Below are 19,558 nucleotides of genomic sequence, written 5' to 3'. Positions count from 1 at the left end.
ACTAATGGATGTCATTGGATCAAAATCCATGGCCTGCCAAGAGGTGGAGGCGTCAATGAGGGAGATGGCGAGGACTTCGATGAGAGCAGGTTTAGAGGGATGGAGGAATAGCAATGAGTGGCAGAGACGGTGGGCCGGTGAGGGAAAGACAGAAGCGTTAGCACCAGAGGCTTAGGGATGAACGAGAGTAGTGCATAGGATCAACCGCGGAAACAAAGAAGGTCATGTTGTTAGGAAGCAGGCGGCAATGGCATGAACCATCGGAGACGAAGGAGAAGGGGGATTGTGTCGTACTTGGAGACAATTGGAGAAGATGCATCAATAGCGACATACTCATCAGAGATGGAGAAGGGAGCGGTCGGTGGGGCTCTTAAGAATGGTAAATGAGAAGCAAGTTTGCGACCAATACATAGCCAATAATCTGCTCAGTTCAACTAAAACTGTAGTATTTTTTTTTTCAATTGCTAATCTACAAACTATATGAAAAAAATCAAATTAATTTTTTTTCTTGTTCCCTTTTTGCCACTGGGGATGAAAACAGTCACGGAAATTCCGGGTCGACCGAGCACCATTTCCATATGAGTGGTATTATTTTTTACCGTTTCTGGTTCTACCTATTTATAAATTTTTAATTTTCTATTTAACATCATATTGCTATTTTTACTAAATAGCTAAATTGATAAATATGGTCCTGACAATCCGTCGTTTCAGAAGAGATGAAAGATGCTACTGTTTCTTGTAAGCATCCCTTTTTCATCCCTGCTGCCACTGCTAATAGGCCTGATAAGCTTTTTTTTTTAACCCTCTGTTTCGTCCCCTTTTTTTAATAAGAGGTTCTGGACGCTCGATTTTTAGATGGTGTTTTTTTTCTTCTGAAGATAAAAATAAAAATAAAAATTAAGTTTTATATGCAAAATAAGGTGGTATTAACGTATGATTGAGTTTTAATTATTACAAACTTGAAAACTAGATTTATATGATATTTTAAAACAACTTTCATATATAAAATTTTTGTACGAAGTATACGGTTTAACTTTCATATAAAAAGCGTGCCACGAAAATCTTTTCAACTTTTGCTTAGAGAAAAGAACGGGACCCAATGATCTTGCAAGATTCTTCCTGCTGCCTTTCCAAATCTTCGCCACCACACAGAGTCAGAGAGATGCACAGCACAGGTAGTTGCCGCTGCCACAGTGCTACCTCCACACATGCCACGGTGCCACCCTGCAAGGTCGTTTTCATATTTTCAGACCTCCACATGGTTGATGCCCGGTTGAATAGACCTTAGCGGTATTTCTTTACATGATTTTTACATGAAAGATTAATGATCCGAAGCTTCTTTTCTGACCCGAAAAACAATTTGAGCAAGTTTAATAGTATAGCACACTACTAACTCCAAATCATATATAGTCAATATAAGAGCAGGTACAATAACAAACTATTAGCCAGCTACAAACATATTTTAATGAGATAAAAGATGAGAGAGATGTAGCCAGCTGCAGCACGGACTCCAAGACGCAATGTGTGTATGACAAGTAGGACCATATACTAATAGTATAGTAAGCAACTATTGTATAAATTAGCTATTAGATTGGCTATAGATGAATTTGAGCTAGTAGTTGGCTATACTATTAACCTTGCTCTAATAGCCAATCATACAATAGTTGCTTACCGAAAGGGCCTTGATGTCGCCTAGAGGGGAGGTGAATAGGCGCACCTAAAATTTACTTCAAATCGTAGCGGTTAAAATCAGGGCCCAGAACTTCTTGGCAAAAGGTCCGGAACTTCCTGGCAGCTTTTTCTCACAAGCAGAGAAAGCTGCCCGGAACTTCCGGGGTTCTTCCTAGGAACTTCCGGGCAGTTGTAAATTGCTATTTCAAACACCTCACAACAAGTAAATTAAATCACAAGGAAGCCTAAACTATAGAGAGGTACAACATGTCTCAAACAAGAGTAATACACATGAAGATACACAAGATAGCACAAGTGATCATACAATGGGAGACATGATAGAACAACTAGGCAAATAAAGAGATAAGCATCACAATCACAAAGATAAAGAGAGTGAGAGGAGACAAACGATTTGTTTCCCGAAGTTCGGATTCTCCACCGAGAATCCTATATCTCCGTTGAGGAGCTCCAAAGAGCCGGGTCTTGATTAACACCTTGCCTCACCAAATAATGTTGGGTCCATGGAAGTTAGTCACAAGAGATTTCGGCACCCAAATGGCCTTTGTGCTAGCATGTAGCGAACTAATCACCCTAGTGGCACAAGTGCCATTTTTGGCCTTCCTAAGCAAATTGTGATGAAATGAGAGGTTTGGCTTAGGAATGTTACCAATGGGACAATTTTTACCAATATGTCTCTTTACCCGGCAATTGTAGGAAAGTTGAGTTTTGCTTTTATCTTGCTTCTTGACTTGCTTGTTACCGGTTTGCCTCTTGCTTGATTGATTGCAATGATCATCCTTCTTGTGCGGACAAAATCCGATTTCATGCCCCTTCTCATTGCAACCGTAGCACTTCCTTTTGTTGATTCTTGATGTCTTTCTTGGAAGTGTGGCTTCATCATCAATCTTGCAAGGACAACTTGAGGCAAAGTGTCCCTCTTTGGTGGATTTGAAGAACTTATGAGCAAGATCCTCATTCTTGCTCAACTTCCTCTCTTTCTTCCAAGGAACTTCCGGGCAGTTGTGAATTGCTATTTCAAGCACCTCACAACAAGTAAATTAAATCACAAGGAAGCCTAAACCATAGAGAGGTACAACATGTCTCAAACAAGAGTAATACACATGAAAATACACAAGATATCACAAGTGATCATACAATGGGAGACATGATAGCACAACTAGGCAAATAAGGAGATAAGCATCACAATCACAAAGATAAAGAGAGTGAGAGGAGACAAATGATTTGTTTCCCGAAGTTCGGATTCTCCACCGAGAATCCTATGTCTCTGTTGAGGAGCTCCAAAGAGCCGGGTCTTGATTAACACCTTGCCTCGCCAAGAAAAGGCCTAGGAAGAGGTCTCCGGTCTTCAAGCCAACACCCCTAGGTACTTCTCTTTGGTTTCAAGTGACCACTAAGATCCCCAACTTAAACACCAAAAGAACACCACAAGTGAGGCTTGCTCTACCAAGACGACCTCCTAAACCTCACCTCTGTTTTCTTTCGGAGGTGGAATAACGCTCTCACAAACTTGCCCGGGTCAATCCACAACCTTGTTGGAAACTTGCGGGCGACACCTAACCGTCTAGGAGGTCACCCTCCAAGAGTAACAAGCTTCAAGTGATAGCCCAACGAGATACACCAAGTGCTCAAGTCATCCTAGCCTTCAAAACCTTCTCCAATCCTCACCACCACCCTCAAATTCACTCTCTCACTCAATAAGTGCACAAGATTTGGGTGGAGGAAGCAAAATCACATTGGGAGAGGCTAGAACAAGCTAGGGAACACAAGAACTAAAGTGGAATGGCCAAAGAATGAGCTGGGGTCGAGTTGGCTATATATAACGGTTAGGTGACGTCATCTAGCCGTTACTCACATATTTGAACTGGAGGGTTGCCAGGAGGTTCCGGACCTGGGTGCCAGGAACTTCCGGGCAACACTTAGGAAAATTTTCAACCTCACCTCGGCGCCAGGAAGTTCCGGACAGAACCTCCGGGTGGGACTCTCTGTCCCGAGTAGAGTCATTTTCAAAAACAGCTCCTAAAAATATTTCAACACTTGGACACCACTAAGAGCACTTGTGTTATCTTAGAACCATACTTGGAACCCCTTTTAATAGTACGGTTTTTCCTAAACTCAAAGCGAAAAAGTAAACTAGTCTAACTCGGCTCCGAGTCTTCTCGCCACTTTGATTTTGATGTTTTGGGGGATCTCCAAGCATCCTAGCCCACTCCTAAGCAACCTGGGACTAATACACCACTAGGAACATCTTCTTGCTTCACCTTGAGGGTTGTCTATGTCAACACCATTTCACTATTGGGACTATTCTCACCTACACTCATTAAGCATATTAGTCCCAAATCAATTATACCTTTGCCTTGATCAATGCCCACTTTGGATTTTGACTTGATGTTCATCGAAGAACCACATCCTCTTGATCCTCGGCATTCCATCTTGCGGTCTTCTTATAATTGATACGGATTACTCATAGCTTCAAATGGCCTCATACGGTCCATCATGACCATCATGACAAAGCCTTCACTCGCCCTTCACCACCGGATTCAGTCCATCGGCGCCAAGCCTCTTGCTTGCCCTTCACCCCCCACATGGTCCATTGTAGCCGAGCCTTGCTTGCCCTTCACCGTTTTGCCATAAATAGCCACTTCATACCCCGCATCATCAATGTCTTCACTTGCTCCTCATCAAGGTATAATGTCCATCTTCTAGCCGAGCCTTGCTTTCTCTTCACCGGTTTGCCATAGATAGCCATTTCATACCCCGCATCATCAATGCCTTCACTTGCTCCTCATCAAGGTATAATGTCCATCTTCTAGCTTCAATCTTTTAACTTGATGCTGAAACTTAACCTAATCTCACCAACTCATGGAAATAGTTAGTTCCAACAATGGGTTGTCATTAATCACCAAAACAATCACCGCGCTCTTAGGATCATAGATATTCCAATCTCCCCTTACAAGGCAATTCTAGTGCATAGATCTTTCAATCTCCCCCTTTTTGGTGATTGATGACAACACTATCACAAAATAGGAATTTAAAAAGAATACCCTAGTATATGTTACCATGAGCATGAAACATATACTAGAGGGTTGGTTTCATCAACATATGAAACGAATATAAGACACAGCTACATTTAATCGAAAGAACAAAAACAATTATTATCATCTTTATCACTCTAATAAATACAATATATGCACCCAATACAATTAGAAATCTTAAGGGTGAAGGATTTAAATAATAATAATTTAAGTGGAGATAAGGTGTAACAAAGATCAATTAGTGTATGCATGTACGCAGCCAATGAATATTAAGATGACTCATCGGGTTCCGATTAATCATTTAATTTATCTATTCATTTAAGTTTTAAATACATGAAAACTACAAATGTAGCTAATTCAAAATATGAAATAAATCTAATATTTTTGGAAGGATTCCATTTAAAAAAAGGATATTTTTGGAAGGAGAGTACTAACAAATCATTGGTTCATCTAAAGTTAGCATAGTAGAGAACTCACATCAATACTAGCTAGTAGTAGTATCATTCCATCTTGAAACATAGGAGTACAAACGAAAAACGACTAGAGAAGACTGCACGGGAACAGATATCAAGCAAGTCGACAAAATACAATTATTTTAGCGAGATATCCAAGGTAAATTTTCACATTGGATCCGATACAGTGCATAGTGTCTACTGGCTAAGGCGCTTGGACATACTCGTTTAACGGAATCGATGGGGACTAAGTCTTGGATCCATCCGCGGGAGGGAGGCCACCGTGCTCACAGGCCACGCCGCCGCCGCCGTCACGGGCGGCCGGCCGCACCCTGCTCCGCGCGAGGAGGAACCCGAGGGCGTGGCCGGCGACAGCGGCGAGGAGCACCCCGACGTTGAACGACATGACGGCCAGCATCACCAGGTACGCCATCCCCATCCTGGCCGCGTGCACCGCGGTCAGCAGCGCCGCGGACGACGCCGGCGCCGGCGCCGGGCGGCCGCCATCCGAGGAGGCGGCGCCGCCGCCGCGGCGGGCGAGGCGGCGCGAGAGCACGGAGAGCCCCTCGGTGAGCGCGGCGAGCGCGAGCACGAAGAGGAGGCAGAGGGCGTACATCCCGGCGCCGCGCTCCCCGGGCCAGCCCCGGATCAGGACCACCGCGCGGTCGCTCCAGAAGAAGGTCATGTGCATCATCATCGCCATCTTGTGCTGCGGCGGCGGCGGTGCCGCCGCCGTGGCGTGGCCGGAACGCGGCGGCGCCATCGCCATCGGCCCCATCCCGTCGTCGCCCATCCCCCTCATCTCTGCTGCTGGGGTGTGTGTGCGCGCGCGCGCGCAAGGTGGCGTGGCGTGGCGTGGCGCGGGGCGCGGCGAAATATATTGCAGCGGCAGGTGGGCGCGCGCGGGTGAAACGTTAATGGGATCAGGGGGATCGCGGTGGGCGCGCGCGCACACAGCGTGGCGAGTTTTTTGGGGGCGTCCGCGCTCGTGACTGCACTGAACCTGAAGCGAAAACAACCGAGCAGGAGGGGAGGATGGATGGGGACCCCATCGCGTCGTGGCTATGGCTATCAGGGAGTATCAGCATCTGAGGACAGTTGCTACCGCAGCACAGCTAGGATTCCAGATAGACAGTCGTGTCAACTTCTAATCCCCGTTGCTGGTGTGTGTGTGTCGTGTGCCCCCGTTGCTGGTGTGTGTGTCGTGTGCAGTGTGCTAGTATAAATCTAAATATATATCTTTGTTCATATTTATTGTACAGAATGTGTCACATCCCGTTTTAGATTTATTTTTTTAACGGAGAAAGTATCTTCTTTCACATATCATCAATAAAAAACTAAAATACCTTTGTTTTATCAATGTCAATGCAACTATTTCTCATTTATCTATTTTCAATATAATTATTTTCTACTTTCATCAATTTTGATACAATTATTACTTTTAAAATAAATTTATTTTGGAATAAATAAAAAAAATAAAAAAAAATTAACTTACTGAGACGAAGGAAGTACTGATACATATGCACACAGCCAGGATTTGCAAGGAAGCTTTCTCGCTTTGGCCCTATTTAGATTCTAACTTTTTTCTTCGAATTTTTAACTTTTTCGTCACATCGAACTTTTCTACACACAAACTTCCAACTTTTCTGTCACATCGTTCTAATTTTTTCAAACTTTTAATTTTGACATGGAACTAAATACAGCCTTCGTTGAAAACTTAGAATCTCGCGGTTACGGAGGGGGTATTTAATTGGTTTGTCCGTTGCAAGCAAGCTACAAACGCTATCGTCTATGGTGGTGGTTCAGTGGTTCACAGTTTCCACTAGAAGCTATGCTATGTTGGGAATATTTTGATAGGAATGCCAAACAAAAAAATTGTCTTGTTGCGCGTGTGCTCCGCTGGCTTATTCTCGTCTCGGTCCGTTTTACTCTGTTTATGGTTTTGCAAAAGTTTTCTTTTATTTATTTTGGGATGGATGGAAGAGTGCAGATATGCTAGGACAACTTGTAATTCTTACAATTTCTCCGTTTCAAAATATAATTGTTCGATTGGATGGAACACATCCTATTGTATATAGGTTGTGTTCTATCTCATAAAAAAAATTTGAACGTACGGAGGGGAGTACAAGTAAGCAAAAATACATTATATCTAGCGAGCATCTAGGCTTAGTGAGAGCAATACAACAATACTAACAAAACATAGATAAACATGTAGAGGGAGAAAATGTCAATTTATTTTTAAAAAAATGATTAAAAACCTATCCTCTACATCCAAACTATACGTACATAGCCAAACATACATTGTCAATAGTACTTAGCATCACACCTTGCATAAGAACAACACCACCGACCAAATAAAACAAGGGTACTTAGACTACAACACCTCACAACGAAGTCGTCTCGTGAATAGAAGCCAACTAACAAAAGATGACAAAAGTGGATACTAGGTCTCCAACCGCTTACTCAAGTTCCACGCAAATCTGGAAAAGAAATCCCAAACTCTAGCCTCCGGTAACTTGTGCATGTGTTTAACCACATCGCTATTCTCCTCGTTAAGCAACAATGACCACTAGCGCAGTGGGTTCACCTGAAAATTACCTACAAAGAGGGGAGTTAGTACTTAAGCCATTGAAGATTATATCATTACTACAAAGTCTTACCGTCCAACACAAAGCTACGGCACCTATAAAAAGTTAACATTTATTCTACGTTGTAAACCACCAAGCCAACTATGGAAGATATTAGCAAGGGACGAGTGTAAACCCACCATAACATAAGTAAAAGTATTTGACAAATTAAATCCTAAGGTATATTACTACCAGTTTCTACCGAACAGAGTAAAAATCCAAAATTCACCGTAAATTGATCCATTACACCGAATCTAAATACTAGTATTGTTATGCTTGGCTTTATTTTTCTTTTAAATCCAGTTTTAGGTGTTGGCCACTTCGCCCAGTAGCCTGTTCGGCGCGGTTTCCAGGCCGCAAACGAACCGAAGCGGAAGCGCCTCCGCTAGCTGCTCAGCCCACAGGTTGGTTCGGCCTGCAGCCCATGTATCTCTCAGCCCCAAAGCCCATAACAATTCATTAGTTAGATCCGGCCATCCGGGCTCTCCAGCCAGCCTCTCAAACTCCCAATCCTAGCGCGACCTCGTCAACCGCGGCAGCAGCAAACTGAGCACCTGGACGGCTCGACGGCGGCGAGCTCCGCACGAGTCCTCGATGGAGATCGATGCTTCCTCAAACCGTCCGCGGATGATTGGTGAAACCTAGCTATTTCGATTTGACATCTATTTACAATCATCTTTTGGGTTGAGTTGAGTGAGTTCAATCGATTTTGAGTTTCAATCTTCTCTGGACGGCGCGCGGCAAACCGGGTGCGTATAACTGTATACACTATTTCTACGGCCCCTTTACCGAATACGTTTCTACGCCCCCTTCACCGAATACGAGTTGGGTGTGATGCTCTCTCATAATCAAACCCTAATACCGCCCTCCATCTTTTAACCACTTTCTTTCTTATAATCTCTCCCTCGATCGGCTACTCGTAAGTCTCGTACGTCGCCCCAGTTTTCTCCATGCGCGCATCCTACTCGCAGCCCCTCCTCTCCCACCACTCCACCAGCGCCGCCGCCACCAGCGACAGCAATGGCAGCGACAACTTCTCCTCCTCCGGGGCCGCGCCGGCGGGGGCGGAGGCGCGGTTGCCGCCCATCTCGCGGCGGCTGCACTCCTACGACGACCTGGTGCACGCCGCCGCCGCCGCCGCGCACGACGCCTACTTCAAGCGGTGCCACACGACGCCCGGCTACGTGAGCTTCGAGGACGTGATCGGCTCGCAGGAGTTCGAGGAGAGCTCCCGCCGGCCGCCGAAGGCCGGCATCAGCGACCCGCTCCTGCGCGCGACGTCGCGGCTGTACGCGAGGCCCCACCCCGCGCTCCACCGCCGGCGATCGCCGGGGCCGCTCGGGACCCGGCGCGGCGGCGCGGTATACCGCTTCGTCAAGAGGTACGTCTGCCCTTGCCTAGGGTTCGTGGCCGGCATCATCGGCGTGAAACAGGTTGATCAGGTCGAGGAGGAATATCCAGCGTTAACTTATTAATTAGTTAGTCAAATATTCCTATGAGTTCTTGCATAGATTCGCATGCGAAATCTATAAATAGCACTAGTTAGTTACTGATTCTCATAATTCTTGAATAGATTTGCATGCGAAATCTATTATTCCCATAATTCTTTCAAATAGATTTGCATGCGTATTCTTGATGAATAGATTTGCATGCGAAATCTATAAATAGCAGCTGGTTGCTCCAACTAGTTGTATGACCTGTCACTCGTGGAGAGTCTTATTGGATGGCTTGCCACTTGTGTGGAGTCTCATGAAAAAAAAATCCCCTTTTTTTATCCATCGTCAAGTATGGTATTGATTTTTTTATCCATCATCAACAGTATAATATTCTTTGGTTTGTTTCCATTATGTATTCATCACAATGATCAAAAGGTTTGTTAGTGGGGGTTGCATCGCATGAATCATGTAGTCTAGTTTGTTAGTGGGGTCCTCCGCGTCGCTCTCGCGCGTGCGGCTCGGGGGCAAAACCCTAGCCGCCCGCGCCGCCACCCCCGCCCACCCTAACCACCTCGCCGCCACCGGAGCTCGCCGCCGGAAAGCCGTGCGGCCAGTCGGGAAGGCGGCGGCGGGGCCAAGAGAACTGGCAAAGCTCTTCCTCAGCGCGGGAGGACGGAGCGGCGCGCGACGGTGGGGGGCTCCGGCGGCCGGCGACGGCAAGGGCGCGGCGGATCCGACGCCCCTGGAAGCGGATCCGGCGAGGGGACGCGGCGATGCATAGGCGGCGGTGGAGGATGGCCGCGGGAGGGAGGTGGTGGCGACGGTGGCGATGGGGCGGCGCGTCGTCTTCGGCTAGGACGCGGCGGCGGCGACTCATCCCGGCGTGGAGGCGGCGGATCCGGCGCTGCCCCCGCCGGATCCGGCCGGAGACGGCAGTCGGAGGGGAGAGGAGCGGATGCGGCGCGCGCAAGGAGCGCGGAGGGGCGGCCGGCGGCTGTGGACGCCGGCGCTCGCAGAGGCGCGGCCGCGGCGGTGGAGGCCAGCGCTCGCGGAGGCACGGCTGGCAGCGGGGGAGGCCGCGTTCCCGGAGGTGTGGCCGGCGACGGCGGAGGCTGGCTCGCGCGCGAGGGGCAGCCGGCGACGGCGGAGAGCGGTGCAGCGCAACGAGGAGCAGCGGAGGACAACACTGGTGAGGTGGCGGCTGGCGGCAGGGAGAAGTCGGCGACGGGGCTCGAGATGGCGACAGGCAGGGGCGGCGTCGCGGTGGGCGGGCAGCGGCGGCTCGCTCGCGCCTGTCGCGGCGTTGGCCTCGGCGTCGTCCGCGCGGGGCCACGGCGCTAGCGCTGCGCAGGCAGAGGCTGTGGCGGCGTGGTGGTCGCAACGACAACGGTGCTGCGGCGGCGCTTACGTCGAGCCGGCTTGCGCTGTCCTAGCTGGATCTGGCCGTCCGCGGCTGGATCCGTCCCCTCCGCGTCGGATGGGCGGCGATGTGCGGATGTGGAGTTGGCGGGACGATGGCTTATGCTGGCGTGAAGCAGGAATTGGGCTTGACGTCCGCGGTGGCGACTTCCTCGTTGCCGACCGAGTCTTCTCCCTCATTTCGGTTTCCCTCCCTTCTTTGGCCGGACCTTGTTCTGGTCGTGGGGAACGCTAGGGGGAGGGCGGAGGCTTCGGCTTGCTGTAGGAGTTGGTGGCCAAGGGTCCGTCTTTGCCGTTGGTTACGGTTGAGGTATGGGTGCTTGTGAGACGTCATGGACTATTCTGTGGCCGTCAATGTGGGGGTGCTTGTGTGGGTGATGTGAAGATGCTGGCGAAAGCCTTGCCGTGCCTTTGGCCGGTTCGACGACGGCGGCGCTCGTGGGCGTCATTTCCCTTCTTGGAGGCATTGTCATGGCATTCTTTCATATCCCCCACAATCTCCAGATGAAAACCTTGTTCCGGCTTTCAGACGAGCGACGGCGGCGTTACACGTCGTGTCCTCCTTGGGGGCGTCGCTTCGGAGAAGTTCCAATGCATCGACGACCGTTGATGGTCTTTTTCGGTTCAAAAGCTTTCATACCTTGTGCTCGGTGAGGCCTTTGTCTTCTTGGGTCCACTTCGTTCCTTCTGGTGGGGTGCTGGCCGCGTGAAGGAAGTGGCTTCTCGATGGCTTGGCTGATGTCTATTGTTGGATGTCGGAGCTGCTTTTCGCTTTGGCGACTTTCGTGTCTTCAGTGTCGCTGCAGTTGTGAAGTCGGCGCTGTTGGGTCGCTTGGGCGGCTAGCTCGGCAACGATAACACCTCTTCTGCGATGTGGGAGCTGTTATATCGCTTTTGTGTTTAGCTTGGCGGTGACATCCTGCTTTTGGGCTCCGCCGTCGTTGTCAGTTGTGTAGCGGTGGGTTTCAGCCGGTTTTCCTATAATTAACCGTGCAATTGTGTGGTTTTTGGGCCCGGTTTTCCTTATAAACTGGGTTAATTCTCTTCTTCTAAATATAAAAGTGGAACAAAGTTTCGCCTTAGGTTTCAAAAAATGAATCATGTAGTCTATCGAAGACGGGTGCACAAATCACAACAGGAAAACCAACAAACTAGCCAACCTGCAACGCCAAATTGTGAGGAGCTATATATACCAGAGTATGGATCAGTGATCACCTGTCTATATATATATACACATCATGTTTTTGAGAAGTTTTGCTTTGGGCCTTTTAAATTTTGTCACTCCTAATCAACTAGTTTCCAATCCTGTGCACCTCTCTCTACTGAATCCCTATGGCGCCGGTCCAGCCCGTTAGTAATCGTCGCGGGGTCGCCGGTGCCTCGCCGTGCTCCTCCGATCGCCACCGCCGGCGACATAATCATCAACGTAGCTCGACCTCTCTGCCCGGTCGCCTCCGAACGAGAACCACCGCTGCACAGCAGAAACAAACCATTGCCAACATAGTTACACACCTGCACTGTTACATATCCTGAATTCTTTGACTGCACTGTTACATTTCCGGAATCCTGTGATGACCATGGTTCCCAACATGTGTACTACTACTTCCTCTGTTTTCATATTGTAAGGTGTTTTACTTTTGTGCTAGGTAAACTTTTCTAACTTTACCAAGATTGTAAAAGAAAAAGTGCTAACATCTACAATATCATATTAGTTTCATTAAAATACACTATGAAATATGTCTTGATAGTGTTCTTTGGTAGAGTAGATGTTAATATATTTTCTTATAGATTTGATCAAAGTTAGAGAATTTTAACTTAGAACAAAACTAAAACACCTTACGATATGGGACAGAGAGTAACTGGTAACATACCCTCGTTCTTGAGCCTCGTGACGTCTGGGACCGGATGTACTCCATCCCCCGGAGGAAGAGATCGTAGCCCCTATCGGTGAAGTTCTTGAGGTAGAAGATGAGAATGTCGCCGGCATTGGCACGCAGGTAGCGCAGCCGCTCCTCGATGTTGGGCTGGTACTGCATCACCAGCGGCCGCAGGAAGGTGTCGTACACGATGTCAGTTCCCTGGTTCAGAGTGACAAAGCAAAATCTTATTTAATTCAGACGTGGTCAGGAGATGCACTTTTTGTGCAGCTGCAGATTTGTTGCTGGACTCAGTGTTGCAAATTAGATTAAATCTCGTTTTTAGTTCAGAATTTCAGATATGATTAGGAGATGCAGTTATGTGCAGCTGCAGTTTTGTGGCAAATCTTGTTTAGTTCAGACAATGATCAGGACATGCAGTTAGCTGCAGCTTTGTTGCTGGACCAAGCGTTGCAGACATAGCATTACATACCCTTGTCTGGGGGTACCACAGGTAGACGAGGAAGGCGAGTCTGAGTTCAGAGTACATTGGTATCCTGTCATTCAATGAAGGGGATTGCCAGGTTACAGGGAGCAGATTACAGGAACAGCTGATGAGTTGTGGTTGTGTGATTATTACTTACTTGGAGGTGAGGACACCAGCGATATCATCGAATATGACGAGGATTACTAGTATGATCCTGCAAGATTTGCTGAAATTGGTCAACTCTTGCAAGGTGTTTCAGATCTCCAAACAGTAGATACGGTGTTTCAGATCCCCAATATTCAAAGCACTTCAGAAAGGTGAAAGTGAGGATTTGGTACTGAATTCCACAGCAATGCAGTAACATATTAGCACCAATTCTAATGCTCTAATCCAGCTAACTGTACCCAGATAGCAGAAATTAATCCCCGTATGGTTTACCCAATTCACTCAATTACGACGAATTCTAAGCATCAGCCTATCACCCAGAGATCAAATTGAACACACCAAATGAACTAATTACTCCAAGCTAAGGGGTTTCTGAGTCAGTAGTCAGTACCAATATTGGCACCAAAACCGGAGATGGTCCGTCCGACCAGGCCGCTGCTCGATCGCCTTGAAGCACTCCAACGCCGGCATAGCATACCCGAACAGCGCCCTGCACCCACCCAACAATCAAGCAGATGAATCAATAATCTCCATAGCACATGGGCCATGGCGCCGGCGAGGCGGCACCGGAAATCCCCACCAGAATTGGGAGAATTGGCGAGCGGGAAGAGGGGGGGCACACTCACGTGAGCGCTTTCGTCAGGAATTCCACCGACATCCTGAACCAGAGCGTCGAATTCTTGGAGACGAAGCTGGCCAGGATCTTAATCTCCTGCCCAATCTACTCGAGTTCTTGGAGAGAAGAAGGTAATGGCGTGAAGTGACCTTGCTCTGTTCGGTGGCTTTCTGACTTGCTCGCTTACTTGCCCAAGGTGGTTAGCTGAGGACAAGGCAAATCAGGTGGTTAGGGCAATCCCAACCCATAGTATATATAAGTAGTGTCTATGGTGCCATGTCAATAAGACATCACAATAGAAACTACACTCTACAACCCATGGTTTCTTAAAGTGGACCATTAATAAATACATCATTTCTCTTCTCTACCAATCATATTTATTCTTCATCTATTATGAAGACACTATTCTCTTCTAATACAAAAATTGATAGTGTCTAGTGCATATATTCTCGTGTTGAAGCTGTGTCTTGCATGAGACCCAGTTTCTTCCTTCCTTCACTCTCTCTCTTAATTAATATAGTGCCAAATAAGTTAAAAGTGACAATATAGCTAATGCCATAGACATCATCTTCGGTGGAGGGTTCAGACTGCTATGCTCGGCTGCTTCTCCGCCGCTCTCTGGCGGTAGGTATCTCGCGTGGCGGTTTTGGGAGGGGGTAATTACGGCTTTGCCCTTGTCCGGTTGCGTTTGATGGTCAATGACGAGTGGGGCCCACCGAATTAAGGACTCGTGATGAACTGGATCGAGCAAGCGATTTGCGAATATACTAGTAGCAATAAAGCCTAAAAAAAAGTGAGCTTTGTTAGGATCAATAATTTAGGGTTAGTTTGGTTTTATCTGGGAGGAGATGTGACACTAAACCTGCTAAAAGGTGACGGTGAGATGATAATTATTGGGCTGATACTCCGAATGTCCTCTGTTTTGGCTTGTTGGTTGTGCATCTCAATAATTCTACCTAGCTTGGATTCAACAAAATACTAGTATCGGAATAAGTTTCCAAAGGAAAAAAAAAGCTAGCATAGGATATTTTATTTAAATAGAAGATGCATAAACTAATATACACAAATATAAATATGCTTACACCTAAGGTAATAAATATAGAATAGCAAATGGTCACGGATTAATGTATGAGTAGATGGTTGCTGATAAAGGGTGCTATTGTAGCCTTCTAGGCGCTAAGTTCCAATAGCGGAATTTTAAAAATTACTATACATTTAGATTATATATTAATACTAGTGTCAAAATTCACTTAAAATTTAAAAATTTAGCATATCTAGTTACCTATACATTTCATAGCATAAAATTTATAAATAACATATTAATGAATATGATAAAAAGGCACATGGCGTTAAATTCTCTTATCCATAGATAGAGAACGTAGTTTAAGTACAGTAACAACCCAACAAAGCTAATAGTTTACTGCTATAACAGTCACTAAGCTATAGCGACCGCTAAGATCTAATAGACTATCTTTGATCCCCTACCTTATAGTGGTAGTGGTAGAAGTCCGCTATAGCTACAACAAACAATTAATGCTATTTATTTTTTTTCGCTTAGATATCATTTCCCTAGATTAATGCCGTTGCAAATTACTTGTTCATCATCTCTAAAAATATGTTTTCTTAAAACACAATCTTCTACTGTATTACTTAGATGATATGTTCTAAGCTATATATATTAAATTTATTTTTCAACATATTTAATTTATTTTATAACCAGAAAAAATGCTTGTGCGTTGCAATGGGTAAAGTCTATTTTAATCTTATTATTATTATATGGTTTAGTTAAGATGAAATTTACTGTGGGAGTTCGCTTGGATATATATATATATATATATATATAAAATCATGAACTACAGTTAGGAGTCCGATAATGTCAAGTTAGCATATGAGTTTTTTTTAAACAAAATTCTTATGTGATTCCCTCTGTATTACCGAAAGTGAACGATCTTAAAAACCGGCTGAAATACATATATGTATTTCCAAAAGCAAACAAACTTAAAAATCAATTCATACACGGATGACGTACCAAAATACCGGCAAAAATATCTTCAATTTTTATAATAGTAAAGAATAGATAAATAAAATAATCCACAGTAATAATCCGGAGACAGAGAGCAGCACTAAAACTGTCAAAAAAAAATCTACGGAGTTATCGATTTGTTGTAGATTTAAGGAGAACCGGAGTATAATGCATTGTTTTTTCTTTCCTCAGATCTCTAACGATTGCAGAGTTTGCAAGTATGTGCTGCATCAGGCGACTAAATTAGCAAATCCAAACTACTACTTGCTCCTATCTTCTTAACTTAACCCTGTCAAAGTTGCAGCAGGAACCACTAGATATCTTTTAGCTCTAAAAATCCTGATGAGAGTTTCAACTATGCTGTAACATCTTGTGACTCGTGTGTTGCAATATTGCAGCTTGCATTGTGCATTGGGTTTGGCAAGTCTGACCGTCTCTGCTAAGGAAGCAGGGGAAATTAACTAGTTAGTCAATTTGATCTCGGCGCTGGGCTCGGGAGGCTTAGATAATTGCCCCCTGTCACTGAAACTTCCGTCAGGTTCGTGAGAAGCGAGGCTAATGAACAACGTGACAAATCCGGCACAATTTTCGTTGATCTGAAAATAAAAACGGTCAAAACATTGTTGGAACGAGCATGCCTTGGCAATTTGGCCTGAAATCGATGATGCACTCCTTACTCCTTAGAGCGATCTTCAGAAACCTCCGTCAGAAATGCACTACATGTTTCAGCTCCATCTGTATATTTACTATTAGCACTTCATATTTAAGGATTGAATTTTACTATGGATAGAGAAGAAGGAGCAAGTTCATTTTATCTCTCCAGCTAGTGAAGAAATGATTTATTTTCAGTGTTGAAGATCGCACTATAGGCAAACCAAGAAAGAACAAACCGGTGAGTCTTCAGTTAAAAAAGAAGGTTTGTCTTCAGTCAAACAAAAGGAAAGAAAGAAAGAAAGAAAGAAAACGGTGAGTCTTAACTTTCTTTCACTCTGACTCTCTTAAACAAAATCTAAAAGAGAAATACCAGGGAGATCAACTTTCCAATAACAACACAACTTTCAAACAAAACACAAAGCATATGATTCCACAAGACAAGACTGATCATACAAATCCACAACAGAGAAGTTCCAATTTATGCCGTCCACAACCACATGTATGTACATCACGCATCACCAACCTGCAAATCTGCAATTCATAGTCAAAGATGTTGTGCATCACAATCATCATCCACTCCACTAGCGCAAAACATGCCCGGATCTCTTGAACAGGAACACGGCACATCCTGTTTACTGTGCTTATCATCTCTGAACTACAGAAAAAACGGCACCCACTGAAGATGCTGCGAAAAAACAGTCGAAGCCTGTGATCCCAAAGATACGCGAACCATGTAAATCATCAGTGATCAGATGGATTGGCATGCATGCGATGCTTGTAGTTGCCGGTTGGTTGGGCTACGCCTGATGTGTTTGCATCTGCATGTTGGCGAGATGTGATGCATCAGCCGCATGCATGATCGATCGATCGATCGCTGTCCCGGACGTAGGAGTAGCAGTGAAGAGGATGCAGAATTGCAGAAGTAATTAATACCCTGTTCGATCTTAAATCTGTCTGGACTCTGGAGTAGTACGTCTCATCGATCAAGTGCTCTGCATTGCACAATGTGTTCCTGTTTGGTGGTATCCATGCGTTGCATGATCCAGCGTTGGATGTCAATCTGACCTAAGAATAGAGACGCAAAGATCGCTCGTTGTGAGCCTACAGTTTACTGGGATTGAACGAACATGTCTCAGCGAGCAGTCTAGAAGCTGCAAACTTGCAGTGTTGCAGGGTAAAAGAACAACTTGGAATGCTTGAACCTTTAAGCATCATAAATTAAGTTTCACAAGGTGGTTAGGGACAAAGCTTAAGCTAGCCTTAGGAGCTACTACTACGAGTGTTGTCTAAGCTAAGATAAGATATGGCACTCAGTTCCACTATGTTTCTGCTTGATCTAACCTACAAATGGCACAAATGGCTTCTGAATTCTGCAAGGTTCATAACCCAGTTACTACTCCATTTTACATAAACTTTACCGACCAAATTTGCAGTCTCTACTCCAGGCAGTGAAAAACTCTTGTCCCTTGATTAGACTGTCCTGGTAACTCCTGAAGACTGCTGAACATGAGGCTTGATTAGAGTAAGTAGTCATTTAGTAGTAGATTTAAAAGGACTCTGCCGGGGCCTAGCTGATATTACTAGTCTGTCCTGTTCCGTAAGAGTTAAGCTTCATGATAAGCACTGATAAATTCATGGACCCACTGTGTTATTACTCGACGCATTCAAGTCGAAAACACTGAAAGGGACTTATGATCGTGGAGGACTGTGGGTAAGGCTTATTCATGGACAAAACTTAAACAGTCCTAGTAGTGTTTGTACTGACTATGCTCGCGAAAATGGAAGTATCATGCTTGCAATATGTGCGTGGATTAATGTGTGGATATCCTAGATAAGAATCCAAGGCCAAACATTTCTCATGAAACAGACATTTTCTTGTAGAATTTCGAGGCAAATTTCAACATGTTTTTACTCAAACTGAACAGAAATCCAACTTTCATCAACTGGTATTTGGAAGGAACTTCCAACTAAACACCAATAATTTCAGCCAAAATACCAGAATCTTTGAAGCGGTTTCTACTATAGCATTTTACTACCAGTATAATCACCAATAAAATTATCTCAGTCGTTGATATATGAGTTCTAGTAGCAGTAAAAAAAATTCTACATAGAGATGGTAGTATAAATATATATGATCTGTTGAATTAGAAAAAAAATAAACGGTCTAACTTAATTCTACTTTCATTAAAAACCATTGTAAAACATCTCGAAAATTAAATGTGGTTTAACAGCTTTTTAGGTTTGACCATAGTATATAAACCGTGTCTAGCTTGGCTGCACGACAATAGCATTCCTACATTCGTTATAAAATTATGTAGTGTGCGTTTTTTAAAATCTGATATTTATCAACATATTATGTTATTATGTAGAAAATGGGAATTAGTGGTCAAATAGTGCCTTCTTGACCCTAGCCGTGTTTAGTTCCCTGTCCAAATTTTTTTAAAATATATAGACACACATTTGAAGTATTAAACGTAGACTAATAACAAAATAAATTACAGATTCCGTCTGTAAACTGCGAGACAAATTTATTAAGCCTAATTAATTCGTCATTAGCAAATATTTACTGTAACATCACATTGTCAAATTATGGCGTAATTAGACTCAAAAGATTCGTCTCGCAATTTACATATAAACTGTGTAATTGGTTTTTTTCGTTTGCATTTAATGTTCTATGCATGTGTCCAAAGACATAAACATTTGATGTAACAGAATTTTTGGAAGTTTGAAAAGAACTAAACACACAGCCCCCTGTCAATGTGACCAAAATAATTACTAATACTTGCCGCAGGGTAGAGTACGTGACAGCTTGATAACATTGCAATCTCTTGGATTAAAATCATCTGGTACCGCATTACTCCAAAGAAACCAATGGCATGAAGGCCACATATTTATGAGCTGTTGGTGACTCATTAATATATCCCAGATAACCTGCATTGCCTTCATGGACCTGCAGACCAAGGAACAGGGTTTGACCCATCATTCCTCTGAATCTTGTCATCAAAATCTTCACAAAATTGTGATAAAAATTGTCAGCCATTGAAAATTTGACATCTTGACCCACACTACGCTAGGAAGAGAGATCACAGCAGAGCAAAG

The 19,558-nt window shown here is 44.7% G+C and overlaps 2 protein-coding genes across 2 annotated transcripts; both read right to left on the bottom strand.

The window, feature by feature from the left end:
• Positions 1-5,172: 5,172 nt before the first annotated feature.
• On the bottom strand, positions 5,173-6,198 carry LOC9269583 (copper transporter 6-like). The gene has a single exon (NM_001424301.1). It carries the CDS (start codon positions 5,976-5,978, stop codon positions 5,424-5,426), a length of 555 nt encoding a protein of 184 aa, NP_001411230.1. The 5' UTR covers positions 5,979-6,198; the 3' UTR covers positions 5,173-5,423.
• A 5,612-nt stretch (positions 6,199-11,810) lies between these two features.
• LOC4335804 (putative HVA22-like protein g) lies at positions 11,811-13,963 on the bottom strand. Its single transcript, XM_015777949.3, has 6 exons — positions 13,793-13,963; positions 13,558-13,656; positions 13,159-13,215; positions 13,008-13,071; positions 12,530-12,736; positions 11,811-12,129 (listed from the first exon to the last, which is right to left on the bottom strand). Exons 1-6 carry the CDS (start codon positions 13,822-13,824, stop codon positions 12,010-12,012), a joined length of 579 nt encoding a protein of 192 aa, XP_015633435.1. The 5' UTR covers positions 13,825-13,963; the 3' UTR covers positions 11,811-12,009.
• Positions 13,964-19,558: the final 5,595 nt, after the last annotated feature.

This window comes from Oryza sativa, chromosome 4 (assembly GCF_034140825.1).
Source record: "Oryza sativa Japonica Group chromosome 4, ASM3414082v1".
NCBI classification, from domain to species: domain Eukaryota; kingdom Viridiplantae; phylum Streptophyta; class Magnoliopsida; order Poales; family Poaceae; genus Oryza; species Oryza sativa.
Note: the sequence above shows the minus strand (reverse complement) of the source record. Positions and strands in the feature narration are given on the sequence as shown.

Bases quoted from the DNA above. Each gene is read 5' to 3' on its own strand.
- LOC9269583 (NM_001424301.1), bottom strand. From the start codon at position 5,978: ATGAGGGGGATGGGCGACGACGGGATGGGGCCGATGGCGATGGCGCCG.
- LOC4335804 (XM_015777949.3), bottom strand. From the start codon at position 13,824: ATGTCGGTGGAATTCCTGACGAAAGCGCTCAC. The intron at 13,216-13,557 runs GTACTGACTACT...CAAATCTTGCAG, and splicing joins CGGTTTTGGTGCCAATATTG to GATCATACTAGTAATCCTCG. The intron at 12,737-13,007 runs GTATGTAATGCT...ACTCTGAACCAG, and splicing joins TGTGGTACCCCCAGACAAGG to GGAACTGACATCGTGTACGA.